The following is a 22,318-nucleotide window of genomic DNA, read 5'->3' on the forward strand; positions in this document are numbered from 1 at the left end:
ATTGTTTTACATGGCTGCAATAAGGTTATATAATATGATTTAAGTATTAGTTTACATTTTAAAAATTATTATAATTACACTGAGAAGAAAAATTTGTTAATCCCAAAAAATGTTTAGTCTGATACTATCAACTAAACATTTTAGTTAGTTAACTAAACATTAGTTGAATTAATTAATTCCTGATTAAAGAAACTAAATAAATTGTTGAAACAACTAATGTTTAGTTAACTAACTAAAATGTTTAGTTGAACGTATCGGACTAAATATTTTTTCGGATTAACAATTTTCTTTCTCAGTGTAAGATTATTGTTTGCCAATTGGACTCTGGTCTATATTAAAATCAGGCAGTCCATATTATAATATCTGTTTTCATATCTCGAATTTTATGACATTTGAGAAAAAATACGTTTTTGTTTGGTATTTTGTTTCTTTATAAAGAAAATTTTATGTTTTTGTGTTACTTAACAGTTGTAAGACTGATTAAAATAAACGGTTAATTTTTAATAAAAATTTATTTTAAAAAAACCTTATAGGGTGGTTTATATTTAGGGAATTTCCTCTATTATAGATATATATTATTGTATGTATTTTTTTTCTCTAGTTTAAATACTATAAATAATATGTACAAATTATCTAAAAGATACTTTTATTAGGAAACGTACAATCAAATCTAAATATTTTTTATTCTTTGACTTTTTATTGTTTGTGATTTTTGTTTTATGTTCTCCTCATTTAGATTTACGTATCTCCGTGATTAATTATACACAAAGTGAAAAGAATGAATGACTTACAAGGAAACCTCGCAAACCCGGAAATTCTGATTTTGATGAAACTTTACATATATTTGTAGGTGGGTAAGTAAATAGACGAATTTAGAAATTTTTGTTGCGGCCTAAAAAGGATTCTAAGGGGAAGTATGAAATCATCCTTCATGTGTAGAGAGGCTTTATGCTTTTCTCGGTATATATTTCGAAAAATATTCTACATTACATACCCTCATATGTGGGGTGGTTTCACTCTTTAGAATCGTTTTTGAGCCGCAACTAAAAATTTCTAAACCCATTTACCTCTGCTACATGTGTGTAAAATTTCATGAAAATCAGAATTTTCGGATTTGCGAGGTTTCCTCGTTAGTTAGATGGACACACACGCACAAATGGAAATAGAGGTAGACAAACGGCAAAGGTAGGGAAGTAAAGAGTATAAATAGGTTCAATCGCAATTTTATCCATATGTTTCTAATGTACCTGTAAAGACCTTTTTTATTATTTTATAGTTTATAAATAATAAATATTAATAAAAAATGATATAATTAATAGAAGACTTGTAAAAAAGTGGAATTGGTGTGTGTGATGATGCCAAGTAATTATTATAAATTATATGTTAGCAATCTTTAATCAATTTTTTCAATCAATTTGAAACTCGATCTCACCGCTGTAAAGTAATTAAGATTTATTGCGGGCATAAGACAAGGAATTTTAACCTCTATTGGTTTTTGACTCCGCATTATAATAATTTGCAGACACTGCCATAGTTCAATGAAATGATTGTTTTCGAGCATATTGAACGCTGCTTCTGCGACGTTGTTGCTCTGGGAAAAAGTAATATACATTTCCTATAAAATTTTCTATAAAATAAAATTAACTGTAATATGACCAATTTAAATGATAAGTAATTTACCATACGCATCAAATATTCTGCTGGCCAACAATACATAAAGACTTCCGATAAACCTGCTATACCCAATCCGAGACATCGGAGTATTATAGCTATAGGTTGATTCTATTTAAAAGAAATTTAATATACATGATATGTATTTATTTCTTGCGCTTTGATACTAAAACTCTTGGATTTAATCAAAATCATTTATATATAATAAGTAAATAAAGAATATAATGATATGATAATTATGTACTGCGTATACATAATATCGAAGATTTACTTAATATAATACACATATTTATTTACAATTAAATGTTTTTATTTAAATTAAGTAAAAATATCTAATTCTAGATAAATATGTGTGTTATATTAAGTAAATAAGCTCTTGGCAACAATCTAAATAAATATTATTTTTATCTAAATATTTTTTCTCAATGTAGATTTTTATATGTGTTACGTATACTTACTGTGATAAACTCAAGAAAGATACATATTAAGCTAATCGTGCTACAATATATACTGGTTAATGCGAAAGGACGAGCCGCAATTGCAACTTCTTCAGCGTATCTGAATAAATGCATCAAATCTACTTAAATTTTTAAAATTAAATTATAGGGATCTCCGATCTTTTTTGTTAATAAGACACACATTGAAGTCTTTGTAATGATCGAAAGCCAGATAAGGTTTATCTTTGGAAATTATATAAAAACAAAATATCTTTATTTCAAAATTTGTTTATAATATGAAATTCCGACGTAACGGTGACCAAACTATAGAACCAAAGACACAACTATACACACGGTGTCAGAAATGCCTTTTTCATCTATATTTACTGCTCCCCACCCCCCAGTGAACGTTACGTACACTATAGATTTTCAGTACTGACAGTGAATATAGGTATAAAGGCATTTCTGACGCCTGTACATATGTATATTACTAACTTCATATACGCATATGTATATGTATAATGCCCACATTCTTTGGCGGGCCGGATAAAACTTCACGAAGGTCGAATCCGGCCTGCGAGCCGTAGAAATTGAGTGCTCTAAACTAGATTATTTTCGTACAAGACAAGGATTGTGATACGTACTTGAGTAATTCCTGATGTTCTTTAATGCATTTGAACAACTGATAGGCATTTGTAACTTTCCCCAGTTCTTTAGTTAATATCTCAAATCTTGCCGTTGCAAACCAGAGCAGTAGAGCTATAAAAACATTCGTACATAGTTGTCCTGCTATTATTATTCCGGCTGCAGATTGGTGTATATAAATTATTGTTTTTAGTGGTTCATGAGACACATCGAATGGATATTCGGCTAATGTTGGAAATGACTGTGACGTTAGAAGAGGCATTGCAATCACGAAGAACGTAGCCATGTAGTAAATAAATATAGATCCACCATGGTACACCACACATTTGTCAATGTGTCGTTGAACTACAATTTCTTCATGTGGTTTCATCAAGCCGCTAAAATGTACCATTTCGAAAGTAACATTCTGCAAATAATTACTTGACGTATTTATTATTGATATACAGGATATATCTAGTAATAAAATTCTAAATCTTGAATTAATCTTCAATTAATTTGCATGCGGATTTTTAAATTTTAAACAAATATATGTTAATTACCTGTATATGATGGTGATTAACTATATGAAAAATGAAGTTAAGACTGGTGTGAATAAGGCCGCTTGTTAAAGGAATTAGATTTATAAGCATTTCAGGTTCGTCAAGATGATTTGTGATAGTGTATATCAACGGTGCCACTAGGCCTATCTGTATAATTATGCTCAAACAGTGATGCAGTTTCACACAGAACAACTTAAACTGCGTCGCATCTTGTGGCTGCGGCCAACACCAAATAGGGAACAAACTTAACTTTACGACAGCGATCACTTCCTCTAGCATCACCTTTCTTCGCATGACTGCTTTGTGCTACGTATGTTGACATATTGTAAGTCGATAATATGGAAAATAAAATGTAGCAGCTCTTTCGCGAGGCGCTACATAATAAATGATCCACGTATTTGCTTCAATTTCACGAGGAAAGGGTGTAGCAAAGGGGTGTTACCGTAAGAGAACGTATATTCCAGCGTTTTTCCATATGGCATGGGTATACATATCATGAAATATGTATGTGAGAGACGGATCGCTTTGCGTGCTTGAATTCAATTAGCGGTAATAGTCTAAGAGCTGACGACACTTTTGGCCAAGTGATTTTGTAAAATACGATTTTCCGTTTTAACCTGCGTGGACGACTCTTCTTCGATAATCCGAACATCTGGCTGGCCGTACCTGGGGGGTTTAGAAGTACGCAGGTGAGAAAAAAAAACAGATTTTCAAGTCATAGTATAAGTCTCAATTTTTATCGGATATTGATAATTGGTCACTCAGGAACATGCAAATAAATTGCCAGTTCGATTGCTCGGGGGAATTAGTCGCCAGGCTTAATTATAAATAATTAAAAATAATTATTTTCAAGTCATACTATAAAAGCTGGGTTTTTTTTAGTAACAAGTATAGTGCTAACACATGCCACCAAAAAAAAGCCAAATAAAAATTTTGTTGGCAACATCTCTAAAAAAATTATTGAAAATGCGCAAAGCCGGCACGCGGCGGAGGGGTCTGACGATGGCCTCAATTGTTTTTATAATGGCATCTCATGATTAGGATACAATTTACCAATTTCAATTTTCATTTTTCAGAAGATGGCCCTGATTTATGTGAGAGTGACATTGATAGTGACATCGATAATGACGAATTGGAACGAACTTACTGAATAGGACGCTATCCCCTCCACTCGGCCATCGTCAGACCCCTCCGCCGGCTTTGTGCATTTTCAATAATTTTTTTAGAGATGTTGCCACCAAAATTTTTATTTGGCTTTTTTTGGGTGGTATGTGTTAGCACTATACTTGTTAGTAAAAAAAATTCAGCTTTTATAGTATAACTTGAAAATAATTATTTTTAATTATTTATAATTAAGCCTGGCGACTAATTCCCCCGAGCAATCGAACTAGCAATTTATTTGCATGTTCCTGAGTAATCAATTATCAATATCCGATAAAAATTAAGACTTATACTATGACTTGAAAATCCGTTTTTTTTCTCACCTGCGTACTTCTAAACCCCCGGGGTACGGCCAGCCAGGTGTTCGGATTATCGATGGAAAGTCGTCCACGCAGGTTAAAACGAAAAATCGTATTTTACAAAATCACTTGGCCAAAAGTGTCGTCAGCTCTCCGACTATAACGTTTTCTCCCTGCAAAAGAATTAGAAATGCACGGATAGTAAGATCTCAGTATAATTTCCTGATGATATGTTTCCAGCGTATTTATACATATTTTAATAGGTATCATAAGAAAAATACCTGCTAACAGTATCATTTGTCCATTATCGTATACGTAGTCTTTTATTGTGTGTGCCATCATAAATATTGTGCGATAAAGGGTTCAAACTTATCGACTTTCAACGCGTAGTATCATTTTTCATTGTACGCTACGTAGTAATTTTATCGAGGAATATTCCGGCGAAAAGAAATAAGTATTCATGTAGGAAGTAACACATGTTTCACTGAAATGATGTATAACAGTTTTAGAAATGAATTTCACGCTCACGCAACATTCGTACGTTGTAATTTTGAGAAGAGAGGAAGGATTTAATAATAGAAAAAGGTTCTACAATACGGAAATAGGTGGAACGGTGCAACAACCTATAATAAACACAGCAATCCCCTATGGGGATAATATTATGGAAGGAAATGTTTGAAAATAGATAAAACTTGGCTAAGAGACTATACGAATTCAGGTACATAACACATAACTCATAACGTAAGCAATTGAAATGTAGTGAGTTCTTATACTATAAGGATCGTCCAAATGAAACGTAGACTCGGGTTGCTGTGTCATGAATAGTAGCGTCACTGGAGATGGGACACCTACCTAAATATAGCACAGGTGCCTTTTCGTCAAAATGTTTTGGAAATACAGGTGTAACGCTATTTTATCGCACTTAGAATTTCACGCTCAAATCAGTAGGGGAGACCGGGGCTAAGCCGACAACGGGGCAAACTTGACACTAGGCTTTTTGCCAATTTAAATCTATCGTAGAAACTTGCCTTTCCTACTGTAAATGCGTCTTTATGTGCCAGTATTATCAACGGAATTTGGTAACATTCTGAGTTATAGTGTAATTTTTAACGCGACATAAGCGTTTTTGATAGTGAAAAGTAATTTTTCTGATCTCTCGAAAATGTCTACTCTTTCATCGAGCTTTACTCTTGCGAATCTACCGGTAAGTGATTTTGATGGGAAATTTGATGCTCTATATGAATCCGATAATCGTTTTTGCATATTTTCAAAATGTTCATGTTTTTGAAGTGACAAAAGTGAAAAACGACGTCCGGGGCAAAGTCAACACCACGCCGTTTCGTCGGCTCCCAGTAACAAACGATGCTTGTCATGCAGCCGTATGGCTCATGACAAATGTATGCGCACGTCCGATCGCGAGTTTACTTGCATTAATTGTTTTTCAGACATGAGTTTAGATGAAGATAATTGAAAGTTCAACAATTTTTGTTCTCATTATTTCAAATGATTGTTCTAGCTACTTTATTCCGAATTTTTGTACTTTTTAAATACACAATAAACAATGTATTTTCATTTTCAGACAGTAAAAAATAAGTTCCAGATCAAATTGTGTCGATCAGACAAAGTGTTGAGTTTGCCCCGGCAGGGTGTCGAGTTTGCCCCGGCATTTTTCAATTCGAAAATTAGTCTTCGCGTCACTTTTCCTTTCCTGGCGGCAAAACAAAGCGACGTACAGCAAAACTTCCTGAATCAATTTTGTACCTGAAGAAACACTCTTTAAATATGTACCATTGAATTTGCCTAAAAATTTTAATTAAATATTAAAAATTGCCTTTGAAAAAATAGTGTCGGCTTAGCCCCGGTCTCCCCTACTACATTACTGTATAAGTTTAACATTATCGCGGCATTTACCTATTTTGATACATAGCCTTCTTTTTATTGACTCTTGTTTCTATTTTTTAAAAAGATCACTATGTAGTTTACACTAAATACCTTCTCAATTATTTTTTATTATTTTGATTATTTCTATTTGTAATTTTGTGACACTCACAAGGGAACCTCGCGAACTCGAAAATTCTGATTTTAATGAAACTTCTCACACATGTAGGAGGGGTAAAAAGATAAATTTAGAAATTTTTGGTTGCTGCTTAAAAACGGTTTCAAGGGGTGAAACCACCACTCATATGTAGAGCGGCTTTTTGCTTTTCTCGATATATTTCGAAAAGTATTCGAGATATCAAAAAATGTTTTTTATAAAAATTTTATAGTAATTTCTCCTCCATTCAACAACATTAATATAATATTTTTTAAACAAAATTTTTTTTTTAAAATTTTATGAATGTGGTTAAATAGATTGGTGTTGTGATTAGTGAATATTAAATATTGCCAGAGTCTTATGAAAAATTAGCACACACAATGGGAATTAATAAATATAATACTGCGACAATAATTCTAACTAAATTTAATATTATTTTCAAATCAAACCAACAGTTTGCTGGAACAACTATTATACAATATTTTAATAACTAATCAATAAATTAATTATTTTAACATACTAAGTTTACTGTTAATTTTTATCATCATTCATCAATACTCGTAGCGTTGTGAAATAGGAGAGGATAGTCGAAAGATACTGTAACATACAATAAATTATGTTTTTGATAACACTGTACAACAAAAAATCACTTTTTTTCGAGCACAAGACCGAACCTTGCGGCATTCGATAGTTTTTTAGATGCAGAAAACAATCCTGTTTGTCAAATTGCTCTATCACAATTTTGAGATATTTGCAGTTAAAGTTGCAAAAATGGGCTATTTTAGTGTATTTTTTAGCATATTATAACTACGATATGTGACGTATCGGAGAATATTAATCAAAATTATTAAGTATGTTGTTAGGACTTTCAGCCCTTAAAAGGAATTTGTTGTGTCGCTTATGGTTAAAAAGATATTGATGATTAACATAAAGTCTATTGCGTCAAAGTTGCGACTTACATAGCTATTAAGAATCTATGAAATATTTTTTAAAATCAAATCTAAGGGTTTTTCAAATTGCTGAAAACTAAACTTATGTCAAAGTTGATAAATTCAAAATGGCTGCGTCCAAAAAGCTATCTAATGCCGCAAGGTTCATTTTTGTGCTTTTTTTTTGTTGTACAGAGTAATACATCAAAATCAGCCATTACCTACTCTTTACGCATTTTTAAATTAACAATAACTTAATATACATATATTATTACATTAACTATCTATTAATATATCTTCAATAAATGATTAGGTGAATTATTAGGTATATAGGAAATGATTAGGTGGATAAAAAACTAACGAAGTAATTAGTAAGATAAATTAATAATAACCACAGTAGATATTTTGACTTTTTTTGTAGCGATGACAAGATAATATGTTAATTAAAAAAATAATAAAATTTAATTATGAAATGATAATAAAATGTTAGTGGAATTTTATCAAAAATATTTAATTATATCTACCACTTATTTACTATACTTTTAAATATATGTATATTATAGAGGCAATTCCCCAAATATGGGACCGGTCGGATAATATAAACTACCGTTGCTTTTAAAAACCTACCGTAGCTAACAAAATGGTGATACTAACCGCAGATGACACTTCGCATCGCCGCGACGCCGCCATCCCGTCAGTCGGTCGCAGCGAAGTTGCTCACGCGCACTTGTACTTAAGTAGCGAACATTTTGTGATTTTGTCCGCATTTGATGTAAATTTTCGTATTAATGCAAAAAAAAACATTATTTATGTTAGTATTGTTTTACATGGCTGCAATAAGGTTATATAATATGATTTAAGTATTAGTTTACATTAAAAATTATTATAATTACACTGAGAAGAAAAATTTGTTAATCCCAAAAAATGTTTAGTCTGATACATTCAACTAAACATTTTAGTTAGTTAACTAAACATTAGTTGAATTAATTAATTCTTGATTAAAGAAACTAAATAAATTGCTGAAACAACTAATGTTTAGTTAACTAACTAAAATGTTTAGTTGAACGTATCGGACTAAATATTTTTTCGGATTAACAATTTTCTTTCTCAGTGTAAGATTATTGTTTACCAATTGGACTCTTGTCTATATTAAAATCAGGCTGTCCATATTATAATATCTGTTTTCATATTTCGAATTTTATGACATTTGAGAAAAAATACGTTTTCGTTTGGTATTTTGTTTCTTTATAAAGAAAATTTTATGTTTTTGTGTTACTTAACAGTTGTAAGATTGATTAAAATAAACAGTTAATTTTTAATAAAAATTTATTTTAAAAAACCTTAGGGTGGTTCATATTTAAGGAATTTTCCCTATTATAAATATATATTATTGTATGTATTTTTTTCTCTAGTTTATATACTATAAATAATATGTACAAATTATCTAAAAGATACTTTTATTAAGAAACGTACAATCAAATCTAAATATTTTTTATTCTTTGACTTTTTATTGTTTGTGATTTTTGTTTTATGTTCTCCTCATTTAGATTTACGTATCTCCGTGATTAATTATACACAAAGTGAAAAGAATGAATGACTTACAAGGAAACCTCGCAAACCCGGAAATTCTGATTTTGATGAAACTTTACATATATTTGTAGGTGGGTAAGTAAATAGACGAATTTAGAAATTTTTGTTGCTGCCTAAAAAGGATTCTAAGGGGAAGTATGAAATCATCCTTCATGTGTAGAGAGGCTTTATGCTTTTCTCGGTATATATTTCGAAAAATATTCTACATTACATACCCTCATATGTGGGGTGGTTTCACTCTTTAGAATCGTTTTTGAGCCGCAACTAAAAATTTCTAAACACATTTACCTCTGCTACATGTGTGTAAAATTTCATGAAAATCAGAATTTTCGGATCTGCGAGGTTTCCTCGTTAGTTAGATGGACACACACGCACAAATGGAAATAGAGGTAGACAAACGGCAAAGGTAGGGAAGTAAAGAGTATAAATAGGTTCAATCGCAATTTTATCCATATGTTTTTAATGTACCTGTAAAGACCTTTTTTATTAATTTATAGTTTATAAATAATAAATATTAATAAAAAATGATATAATTAATAGAAGACTTGTAAAAAAGTGGAATTGGTGTGTGTGATAATGCCAAGTAATTATTATAAATTATATGTTAGCAATCTTTAATCAATTTTTTTAATCAATTTGAAACTCGATCTTACCGCTGTAAAGTAATTAAGATTTAGTGCCGGCATAAGACAAGGAATTTTAATCTCTATTGGTTTTTGGCTCCGCATTATAATAATTTGCAGACACTGCCATAGTTCAATGAAATGATTGTTTTCGAGCATATTGAATGCTGCTTCTGCGACGTTGTTGCTCTGGGAAAAAGTAATATACATTTTCTATAAAATTTTTTATAAAATAAAATTAACTGTAATATAACAAATTTAAATGATAAGTAATTTACCATACGCATCAAATATTCTGCTGGCCAACAATACATAAAGACTTCCAATAAACTTGCTATACCCAATCCGAGACATCGGAGTATTATAGCTATAGGTTGATTCTATTTAAAAGAAATTTAATATACATGATATATGTTTATTACTTGCGCTTTGATACTAAAACTCTTGGATTTAATCAAAATCATTTATATATAATACGTATAAATTAAAGAATATAGAGGAAAGTACCTGATTATGAGATAGGCTCCTAATATGCGACAGCGAGGTTTCTGCTAAACTAATAGGCCCTATCTGTTGGTTCCACCATGAACTTATTGCCCTTGGGGTAAAACCTATTTAGTGGAAAATTCATTGTTTGATCGTGCGTGTAGTCGTTGCAGAGAAAGAAATTGTGAAATTGGATGTTGTCAAGTGCCATGGATATGAGTCTTTAAACCTTGTTTATTATATAATTAATAAATATTTGGCAATAAGTTCAGCATGCAGCGATAGAGTAAGGTCGTATTAATAGGAAAATACGGGATATGTTGAGTTGCTCAATTGTAGAGATTAGATTTGGTGATCGCGAAACCGCAAGGCGTGGTGCTCGTAACATGAGATACTCAGGGTACTCCTGGGTTGCTGGAGTATGAAAGTTATTGTATAGTAATAAAAGAAGAGAAAATACTATATTAACGTTAAGGGAAGGTTTATACGAATTTATAAGACTGTGCTGACCTTGATTTGAGGGGAAAGGGTGGAGGGGGAAGATTAGGTACAATATTGAGTATATAGTGGGTTTACGATTGTTGCAAATATGCTTCTCCATTACATTTGTCTTTCAAAAACTTTAAATAAAGATTTTTAATTGCAATATGATGTATTTTGCACTTTATTAGCGATTTCCCGGGGTCTCTCATATTAGGAGCACACTTTTTCGATTTTTTTGAAAGCTCATTTTTCACATTTTTCTAATTTTCAGCAAAATTAATATTTAAATTAAATTTTACATTTCAGCATCTTAAAGCTTATTAAATTCCCTTCAAAATGACCTACTATTTTTTTCAATTCTGCCCATAGACTTCCGGCAATCACACAAAATAGATATGGTATCTCATAATCGGGTACTTTCCTCTAATGATATGATAACTATGTACTGCGTATACATAATATAGAAGATTTACTTAATATAATACACATATTTATTTACAATTAAATGTTTTTATTTAAATTAAGTAAAAATATCTAATTCTAGATAAATATGTGTGTTATATTAAGTAAATAAGCTCTTGGCAACAATCTAAATAAATGTTATTTTTATCTAAATATTTTTTCTTAGTGTAGATTTTTATAATATGTGTTACGTATACTTACTGTGAGAAACTCAAGTAAGATACATATCAAGCTAATCGTGCTACAATATATACTGGTTAATGCGAAAGGACGAGCCGCAATTGCAACTTCTTCAGCGTATCTGAATAAATGCATCAAATCTACTTAAATTTTTAAAATTAAATTATAGGGATCTCCGATCTTTTTTGTTAATAAGACACACATTGAAGTCTTTGTAATGATCGAGAGCCAGATAAGGTTTATCTTTGAAAATTATATAAAAACAAAATATCTTTATTTCAAAATTTGATTATAATATGAAATTTCGACGCAACGGTGACCAAACTATAGAACCAAAGACACAACTGTACACACGGTGTCAGAAATGCCTTTTTCATCTATATTTACTGCCCCCCACCCCACAGTGAACGTTACGTACACTATAGATTTTCAGTACTGACAGTGAATATATGTATAAAGGCATTTCTGACGCCTGTACATATGTATATTACTAACTACATATACGCATATGTATATACATATACATATATATGTATATGTATAATGCCGACATTCTTTGGCGGGCCGGATAAAACTTCACGGGGGTCGAATCCGGCCTGCGAGCCGTAGAAATTGAGTCCTCTAAACTAGATTATTTTCGTACAAGACAAGGATTGTGATACGTACTTGAGTAATTCCTGATGTTCTTTAATGCATTTGAACAACTGATAGGCATTTGTAACTTTCCCCAGTTCTTTAGTTAATATCTCAAATCTTGCCGTTGCAAACCAGAGCAGTAGAGCTATAAAAACATTCGTACATAGTTGTCCTGCTATTATTATTCCGGCTGCAGATTGGTGTATATAAATTATTGTTTTTAGTGGTTCATGAGACACATCGAATGGATATTCGGCTAATGTTGGAAATGACTGTGACGTTAGAAGAGGCATTGCAATCACGAAGAACGTAGCCATGTAGTAAATAAATATAGATCCACCATGGTACACCACACATTTGTCAATGTGTCGTTGAACTACAATTTCTTCATGTGGTTTCATCAAGCCGCTAAAATGTACCATTTCGTAAGTAACATTCTGCAAATAATTACTTGACGTATTTATTATTGACATACAGGATATATCTAGTAATAAAATTCTAAATCTTGAATTAATCTTCAATTAATTTGCATGCGGATTTTTAAATTTTAAACAAAAATATATGTTAATTACCTGTATATGATGGTGATTAACTATATGAAAAATGAAGTTAAGACTGGTGTGAATAAGGCCGCTTGTTAAAGGAATTAGATTTACAAGCATTTCAGGTTCGTTAAGATGAATTGTGATAGTGTATATTAGCGATGATGCGAAGGCTATCTCTAGAATTATGCTCAAGCAGTGATGTAGTTTCATACAGAGCATCTTAAACGGTGTCGCATCTTGTGGCAGGGGCCAACACCAAATTGGGAACAAACTTAACTTTACGACCGAGATCACTTCCTCTAGCATCACCTTTCTTCGCATGACTGAAATGCGCTATGTGTTGTAGCGTATTGCAAGTTGGTAATATGGGAAATGTTAGAAACGCTTGTCAGTCTCTACATAATAAATAATCCACGTATTTCATGAAAGGGTGTAGCAAAGGGGTGTTACCGTAAGAGAACATATATTCCTGCGTTTTTCTGTATGGCATAGGGTATATATATATTATGAAGTATGCATGTGAGAGACGGATCACTTTGCGTATTTGAAATCAATAAGCGGTAACGTTCTCTACCTGCAAAATAATTTAAAATGCGCATGTACAGTAAAATTTCAGTATGATTTTTCCGTACATATGTTTCTAGAGTCTTTATGCACATTTTAGTAGGTATCATGAGAAAAGTACCTGCTAACATTATCATTTGTCTATTATAGTATACGTAGTCTTTTATCGCCATTATAAATATTGTGCAGTAAAGGGTTCGAACTTATCGATTTTCAACGCGTAGTAGCATTTTTCATTGTACGCTACGTAGTAATTTAATCGAGGAATATTCCGGCGAAAAGAAATAAGTATTCATGTAGGAAGTAACACATGTTTCACTGAAATGATGTATAACAGTTTTAGAAATGAATTTCACGCTCACGCAACATTCGTACGTTGTAATTTTGAGAAGAGAGGAAGGATTTAATAATAGAAAAGGTTCTACAATACGGAAATAGGTGGAACGGTGCAACAACCTATAATAAACACAGCAACCCCCTATGGGGATAATATTATGGGAGGAAATGTTTGAAAATAGATAAAACTTTGCTAAGAGACTATACGAATTCAGGTACATAACACATAACTCATAACGTAAGCAATTGAAATGTAGTGAGTTCTTACTATAAGGATCGTCCAAATGAAACGTAGACTCGGGTTGCTGTGTCATGAATAGTAGCGTCACTGGAGATGGGACACCTACCTAAATATAGCACAGGTGCCTTTTCGTCAAAATGTTTTGGAAATACAGGTGTAACGCTATTTTATCGCACTTAGAATTTCACGCTCAAATCAATACTACATTACTGTAAGTTTAACATTATCGCGGCATTTACCTATTTTGATACATAGCCTTCTTCCTATTAATTCTTGTTTCTATTTTTGAAAAAGATTATACTATGTAGTTTACACTAAATATCTTCTCAATTATTTTTTATTATTGATTATTTTGATTATTTCTATTTGTAATTTTGTGACACTCAGTTTTGGCAGTAATGTGAATGAGATAATTAAAACTATAGGTAAGTTAAATATACTATTGTTATTATAATGTTGATAATTGCATTCTTCTTCTTTATATCGATAATAGTTGCAAAATGAATTTGTGAAAAAAATTAATACTACGAGAATTGTTTAAAAAGTTCATATACTGACTTATATTCGAGAGACTTTCTTTCTGGCATTTTCTTGTCATTACTTTTTAACGTAGTCTCTTCGTACTCCACTCAATCAACGAACTTATTGTTAACCCGTCAGTGCTCCGGTGCCTTGAAGCCCCTGGCATAGAATTTTTTCCTCTATTGTCCAACCACGGCAGCCATCACATCATCAAATTCGGACTCAAATCTCAAAATCAGTCTTTCAATCCCAAATCTCTCTCTCTCTCTCTCTCTCTCTCTCTCTCTCTCTCTCTCTCTTTCTCTCTTTCAACTCATGAATTCGGTGAGAAGACATACCTTTCAGAAACAGATGCGTTTCTAACAACGGTCAGTAATGCGTAATGCCCACACTCTTCATTGTGACTAGTATCGCGAAGAGTAAGCAACAACTTGTCAAATCGTATAAGTATATCAAGAGACATGGTAGTGTTTTGCGCCAAGTTAATGCGTGAGCGAACGTGGAGCGAGATGTTGTATTAATTTAAAATGCGCATCGCGTGCAGGATTAACATGGATAGCACCATATTATACGACAAAGTCGCGCGATCGCTATATTTTATTGATTAGTGTTGTGATTAATGAATATTAAATATTGCCAGAGTCTTATGAAAAATTAGCACACACAATGGGAATTAATAAATATAATACTGCGACAATAATTCTAACTAAATTTAATATTATTTTCAAATCAAACCAACAGTTTGCTGGAACAACTATTATATAATATTTTAATAACTAATCAATAAATTAATTATTTTAACATACTAAGTTTACTGTTAATTTGTATCATCGTCCATCATTACTCGTAGCGTTGTGAAATAGGAGAGGATAGTCGAAAGATACTGTAACATACAATAAATTATGTTTTTGATAACACTGTACAATAAAAAAATTACTTTTTTTTTAGCACAAGACCAAACCTTGCGGCATTCGATAGTTTTTTGGATGCAGAAAACGATTCCGTTTGTCAAATTGCTCTATCACAATTTTGAGATATTTGCAGTTAAAGTTGCAAGAATGGGCTATTTTAGTTTATTTTAGCATATTATAACTATGATATGTGACGGAGTTTAATCAAAATTATTAAGTATGTTGTTAGGACTTTCAGCCCTTAAAAAGAATTTGTTGTGTCGCTCATAGTTGAAAAGATATTGATGATTATCGCAATTTTGTCATATGTTTCTAATGTACAAAGACCTTTTTTATTATTTTATAGTTTATAAATAATAAATATTAATAAAAAATGATACAATTAATAGAAGACTTGTAAAAATGTGGAATTGGTGTGTGTGATGATGCCAAGTAATTATTATAAATGATATGTTAGCAATCTTTAATCAATTTTTTCAATCAATTTGAAACTCGATCTCACCGCTGTAAAGTAATTAAGATTTAGTGCGGGCATAAGACAAGGAATTTTAACCTCTATAGGTATTTGGCTCCGCATTATAATAATTTGCAGACACTGCCATAGTTCAATGAAATGATTGTTTTCGAGCAAATGGAACGCTGCTTCTGCGACGTTGTTGCTCTGGGAAAAAGTAATATATATTTTCTATAAAATTTTCTATAAAATAAAATTAACTGTAATATGACAAATTTAAATGATAAGTAATTTACCATATACATCAAATATTCTGCTGGCCAACTGTACATAAAGACTTCCAATAAACTTGCTATACCCAATCCGAGACATTGGAATATTATAGCTGTAGATTGATTCTATAAAAAAAATTTAATACATGATATTTTTATTACTTACGCTTTGATACTAAAATTTTTGGACTTAAAATCAAAATTATTTATATACAATAAGTAAATGAAGAATATAATGATATGATAATTATGTACTATATATGATATTGTATAGCCATAAATTCAGAGGGAAATATATAAATACTAGATTTATACATAATATATGTTATATATACTTACTGTAATAACCATAAGAAAGAAGCATATTATGCTAATCGTGCTACAATATATAGCTGTTAATGCGAAAGGACGAGCAGCAATTGCAACTTTTTCTGCGTATCTGAATAAATGCAGGTGACTTTACTTAAATTTTCTCAACTAAATTGGGGATCTCCAATCTTTAGATGATATTTATTACAATTATGAGATAAATTATTCGTTTATTGTGTCAAGTACGCTCGCGGACGGTTTACAGAAGGCGTTCGATGTGTCTATCCCGAACTGATTGCATTCATGACACCGTTGTAACGTTGATTGTCGGACTCTATCGAGCATTTGAGGTCATGTTGAGGCCAACTGTAGCGCAGAATGTAATCAGATTCAGGATAGACACTTTAAACACTTTCTGTAAACTGTCTGCAAGTGTACTTGAAACAATAAGTAAATAATTTATCTCATAATTGTAATAAATGTCACCTAAGACATATCTGCGCGGTCGCGTAGCTCCTAAACGACGCGTCAGAGAACATGGGTTGCTTTACAGAAAATGTTCCTGTATTGTAGCAGAGTCTGTCGCAGAGGTCCTGAACCACTGCTCTGTATTATTTTGCAATTTTCGCAATAGTGAACGAGTTATTAGTGATTAAAAATCGTCATATTAGCCTGGCCTACTGTCAAATGCAAGCGCGCGGCGAGATGCGGCCGCCCGGCGATTGAGGTTGATAGGCGCGTGAGGAGTTGTTTATTACAAGCGGCAATGACTACGCACGAGCGACGCCGGCGTGCCTATCAACCTCAATTGTTGGGCGGCCGCATCTCGGTAATAATAATATGCAGTACACATTCGGCGATAGGCCGGACTAATACGGCGATTTTTAATCATTAATAAACTCGTTAACTATTGCGAAAATTGCAAAATAATCGAGGATTTTCGACTCAGTTTATTCCGCTCTATCTGCACACGAGCATTGTTTCAAATTTCAAACATTCTGGGACATATAGATACATATATAGAGGAAAGTCCCCTATTATGAGATAAGCTCCTAATATGCGATAGCGGGGTTTCTGCTAAACTAATAGGTTCCATTTGTTGGTTCCACCATGAACTTATTGCCCTTGGTGTGAAACCTATTTAGTAGAAAATTCGTTGTTCGATCGTGCATGCACTCGTTACGAATATCGAAATTGTAAATTTGGATGTTGTCAAGTACCATGAAGGTGAGACTTTGAACCTCGTTTATTATATAATAAATAAAAATTTGACAATGAGTTCTGTATGCAGAACTAGAGTAAGGTCGTATTAATAGGAAAATACAGGATATGTTGAGCTGCTTAATTGTAGAGGATAGATTTGGTGATCGCGAAACCGCAAGGCGTGGGTTCCGTAATATGAGGTATTCAGGGTGACGAACGTTGCTAGAGTATGAAGGTTATTGTACAGTAATAAAGAGGGAAAATACTATGTTACAGTTAAGGGAAGGTTCATACGAACTTATAAAAGTGTGCTGATGGTGATCGCATGCTCATGCTGGGCGCACACTGGCTGCGCTGGAAATTGAATATAAGTGGGTTTGCGATTATTGCAAATATAAGCTTCTCCATTACATTTGTATTTCAGAGACATTGAATGAAGTTTTCTAATTGCAATCTTGCACTTTATTAGCGATTTTATTTCATATTAGGAGCACACTTTTTCGATTTTGCATGAAGCTCATTTTTTACATTTTTCTAATTTTCAGAAAAATTAATATTTAAATTAGATTTTACATTTCAGCATCTTAAAGCTTATTAAATTCCCTTTAAAATGACCTACTTCCTTTTTTCAATTCTGCCCATAGACTTCCGATAATCACACAAAATAGATGTGGTATCTCATAATAGGGGACTTTCCTCTACATATATATATTGAAAAGAATTTTTCTGCATTTTAGTATGGAGTCACAGTTGTATGCAAACTAATATTTATTAAAATGCAGACAAATTTTTTTTCATTGTATATATACAGGGTGAGTTTTATTTTATATGCCAATTATTTCCGCTAATTATCTCAGAAAGTACTGGTTTGTTAAGAAAATGTTTCAGATAAAGTTGGAGTTAAAGTACTATTGCAACAGCATATTGAGACCGAATTAAGTCAAAAAATCCTGTACCACTCTTCCCTCCGACAAACAATTATTGAGATATCGTAAGCTAAATATTGAAAAATTTACTAAATTTTCCTTGAATATCTCAGAAAATGTGAGGCAAATAAAAAATGTTTCAGACAAAAGTTGTTCAAATTAATTAGTAGAAAAAGATGATACAATAAAAAATGGGTTTTCATTTAAAAAATTTAACTTGGACTCTATTAGGCCCAACATGCAATTCGGATCCAAAATCTAATAAAATCGTTTATTGATCCCCTCTGAACACTCCCCAACTTTTATCTGAAACATTTTTCCAATAAACCAATACTTTCTGAGATAATTGGCGGAGATAATTAGCACATGAAATAAAACTCACCCTGTATATGTATAACGTCGAAATTCTTTGGTGGGCTGGATAAAACTTCACGGAGGTCGAATCCGGCCTGCGGGTCATAGAAGTTGTGGTCCCCTAAACTAGATTATTCCCGTGTAAAAGAATTAAGGATTGTGTTACGTACTTGATTAATTCTTGATGTTTTCTAATACATTCGAACAATTGATAGGCATTTGCAACTTCCTCCAGCTCTTCAGTGAATATCTCAAATCTTGCCGTTGCAAACCAGAGCAGTAGAGCTATAAAAACATTCGTACATAGTTGTCCTGCTATCAGTACTCCGGTTACAGCTTGATGTATATAGATTATTGTTTTTAGTGGTTCATGATACACATCAAATGGATATTCGGCTAATGTTGGAAATTGCTGCTGCGTTAGAAAAGGCAGTGTGACCGTTATGAACGTAAAGAAGTAAAACATAAACATAGTTCCACCATGCAACACGATACATTTGTCAACGTATCGTTGAATCACAATTTCTTCATGCGGTTTCATCAAGCCGCTAAAATTTACCATTTCATAAGTAACATTCTGCAAATAATTACTTAAAACAATTGTTACTGATACAGAGGGTATGGTAATAAAATTCTAAGTCTTAAATTAATTTTGAATTAATTTGCATGTGGATTTTAAAATTTTAAACAAACAAATGTTAATTACCTGTATATGATGGTGATTAACCATATAATAAATGAAGTTAAGACTGGTATGAATAATGCCGCTTGTTAAAGGAATTAGATTTACAAGCATTTCAGGGTCGTCAAGATGATGATTTATAGTGTATATCAACGGTATTGCTACGGCTATCTCTATAATTATGCTCAACCAGTGATGCAGTTTCACACAGAACATCTTAAACTGTGTCGCATCTTGTGGCTGAGGCCAACACCAAATAGGGAACAAACTTAACTTTACGGCAGCGATCACTTCCTTTAGCATCACCTTTCTTTGCATGACTGCAATGTGCTACGTACGACGTTGGTTTATTGCAAGTCGATGGAAAATGAAATGTAGCAGCTCTTTCGCGAGCCGTTACATAATAAATGATCCACGTATTTGCTTCAATTTCACGATGAAAGGGTGTAGTAAAGGGGCGTTACCGTAAGAGAACGTATATTCCTGCGTTTTTCCGCATGGCATGGGTATACATATTATGAAGTATGTATGTGAGAGACGGATCGCTTTGCGTGTTTGAATTTAATAAGCGGTAACGTTCTCTCCCTGCAAAAGAATTAGAAATGCACGCATAGTAAGATCTCAGTATGATTTCCTGAAGATATGTTTCCAGCGTATTTATACATATTTTAATAGGTATCATAAGAAAAATACCTGCTAACAGTATCATTTGTCCATTATCGTATACGTAGTCTTTTATTGTGTGTGCCATCATAAATATTGTGCGGTAAAGGGTTCGAACTTATCAACTTTCAACACGTAGTAGCATTTTTCATTGTACGCTACGTAGTAATTTCATCGAGGAATATTCCGGCGAAAGGAAATAAGTATTGATGTAGGAAGTAACACATGCTTCACTGAAATGATATATAACAGTGTTAGAAATAAATTTCACGCTCACGCAACATTCGTACGTTGTAATTTTGAGAAGAGAGGGAGGATTTAATAATACAGAAATGATGGATAATAATAGGAAAAGGTTCTGCCATACGGAAATAGGTAAAACGGTTCAACAAGCTATAAGCTATAATAAACACAGCAACCCCCTATAATAGGATTAATATTATAGGAGTAAATGAAAATGGATAAAACTTCGCTAAGAGCCTTCACGAATTCAAGTACATAACACATAACTCACAATGTAAGCAGATTGAAATGTAGTGAGTTCTATAAGGATCGTCTAAATGAAACGTAGACTCGGGTTGCTGTGTTAATTGTGAATAGTGGCGTCACTAGAGATGGTACATATCATAAATTAAGATAGTTTAATATCTCAATACATATCGTATAGAAAGGAACGTTTCGAGCTCCACACACACACACACAGAGTCTTCCTCAACCAATTAAAAAGAAAAAGAAAAGAAAAACCATTTAAACGTTAATATTACATAAACGGCGCGGATATGTTATCCGCCGATTTTGTATTAAAATTTATAAAACAGTAATACACGCGTCTGCAATATACTGTTGTAGGCTACCAAAGTAATAGCGGAACTAAAGATAACAAACAAAATACATTTACGTAAGAAAAATATGATATTAATATTAAAACTAATTATACTTTATTGAAAATTGTTTCTTTTTAAAATCACGAAAATTGCTTACTTTATTTCTATAATATTATAATGATAAATTATAATGATACGCTATTATGAAAACTTAATGCTGAATGTACGTGATATAAAATTTAAATTATTGTGCATGGATAACACGTATTTCATGGATATATTTAATATTAATTATCACTATTCATTCATTTGACACTTAGAAACTGAATAATTAACTTATATCTGATGAGTGACAAATATATACATTGCTAATTTCGAAAGTTTGTGATTATTATAATGATGCAGCTATTTATCCCTTCACATTGTGCTAATTTTACTATTCATAATAGAGAAAAAATGAAAGGAATAAGTGTCATATACTTACTGATGTTCATCGAATAGCGTCAGTACTTCGGAGTTAATATCTCGAGCAGGTGATATGTTATTGTTACTTCATAAAAAAGGCATCGCCAGGTAGGTGTGCGAGATCGAAAAAAGGCTGGTCGTTTTCATGTTCGTCAAACGTACTTCGAATTACGAGGTAGAATGATGAGGATCCATTTATTGTCCGAACTCGGAGAGTCTTTCTTTCGCTTTCGAGGACAAAAAACGGTCTCGATCGCTCGTTATAAGTGAATTTATCAAAGAAAACTTCACTTCTTTAATTGCGAACAAAAATGTTTGTTGCCCATAGAGCAAAAATTGAATCAGCACAGACGGAGGATCTCGATTCTTTGTCATTTTGTAACGAACACGTAACTTTATTTTTCTTTACTATTTCAATATATACACATATGAAGTATGGACTCTTTAAAAGATTGTGTAATTATTACGAGGCAAGATAATTTTTTGTATTATGCTAAAGTTTTCGAAAAATTTGGAATATGGAAAAAAGGACAACCATAGAGAAATAACATAACGAGAATGAAAGAAAAAGTGTTGAAACCGGAAGTCATGGAAAAATATTTTTGCTGTTTATGATTTATCGTTTGACGTAGGTGAGGAAAGAGACAAACGTATATGCTTGGAGATTAATTGACAAATTAATTGACAAATTAATTGACGGGCTAACGCCGTAATAGTAGATATTGAGATTAGACTTAAAAGACACGCATATTCACTTGATGGTAGAGTATGGGCGTAACAGATTGCTTCGAAACACGGACTCAACGATGCTACAGTTGTTGTTCAACTGTAAATTTGAACTAATCGTGAAATAAGCATTCGCATTCGCGTT

At 32.3% G+C, this 22,318-nt stretch overlaps 1 protein-coding gene and 1 long non-coding RNA gene across 2 annotated transcripts; both read right to left on the reverse strand.

The window, feature by feature from the left end:
- Window positions 1–1,696: 1,696 nt before the first annotated feature.
- LOC139774398 (uncharacterized) lies at window positions 1,697–3,308 on the reverse strand. The gene is made up of 3 exons (XR_011718568.1): window positions 2,753–3,308; window positions 2,130–2,229; window positions 1,697–1,782 (listed from the first exon to the last, which is right to left on the reverse strand). It is a non-coding gene; the product is annotated as an uncharacterized lncRNA (long non-coding RNA).
- A 3,888-nt stretch (window positions 3,309–7,196) lies between these two features.
- LOC139774378 (uncharacterized) lies at window positions 7,197–20,326 on the reverse strand. The gene is made up of 10 exons (XM_071709610.1): window positions 20,189–20,326; window positions 18,984–20,080; window positions 16,361–16,460; window positions 16,046–16,147; window positions 15,798–15,956; window positions 12,207–12,613; window positions 11,562–11,661; window positions 10,208–10,309; window positions 9,960–10,118; window positions 7,197–7,384 (listed from the first exon to the last, which is right to left on the reverse strand). The coding sequence occupies exons 2-10, from the start codon at window positions 19,373–19,375 to the stop codon at window positions 7,319–7,321; spliced, it is 1,587 nt and encodes a 528-aa protein (XP_071565711.1). The 5' UTR covers window positions 19,376–20,080; window positions 20,189–20,326; the 3' UTR covers window positions 7,197–7,318.
- Window positions 20,327–22,318: the final 1,992 nt, after the last annotated feature.

The sequence above is a fragment of the Temnothorax nylanderi genome, unplaced genomic scaffold (genome assembly GCF_030848795.1).
Source record: "Temnothorax nylanderi isolate EJ_2023f unplaced genomic scaffold, tnyl_v1.0 TNYL_tig0080_pilon, whole genome shotgun sequence".
In the NCBI taxonomy this organism is placed as follows: Eukaryota; Metazoa; Arthropoda; class Insecta; order Hymenoptera; family Formicidae; genus Temnothorax; species Temnothorax nylanderi.

Excerpts from the sequence above, each read along its gene's own strand:
- LOC139774378 (XM_071709610.1), bottom strand. The coding sequence starts at position 19,375 with ATGGTAAATTTTAGCGGCTTGATGAAACCGCATGAAGAAATTGTGATT. Across the intron at positions 11,662-12,206 it reads GAACATCAGGAATTACTCAA|ATACGCTGAAGAAGTTGCAA; the intron begins GTACGTATCACA and ends GCATTTATTCAG. Across the intron at positions 10,119-10,207 it reads CAGAATATTTGATGCGTATG|AGCAACAACGTCGCAGAAGC; the intron begins GTAAATTACTTA and ends ACTTTTTCCCAG.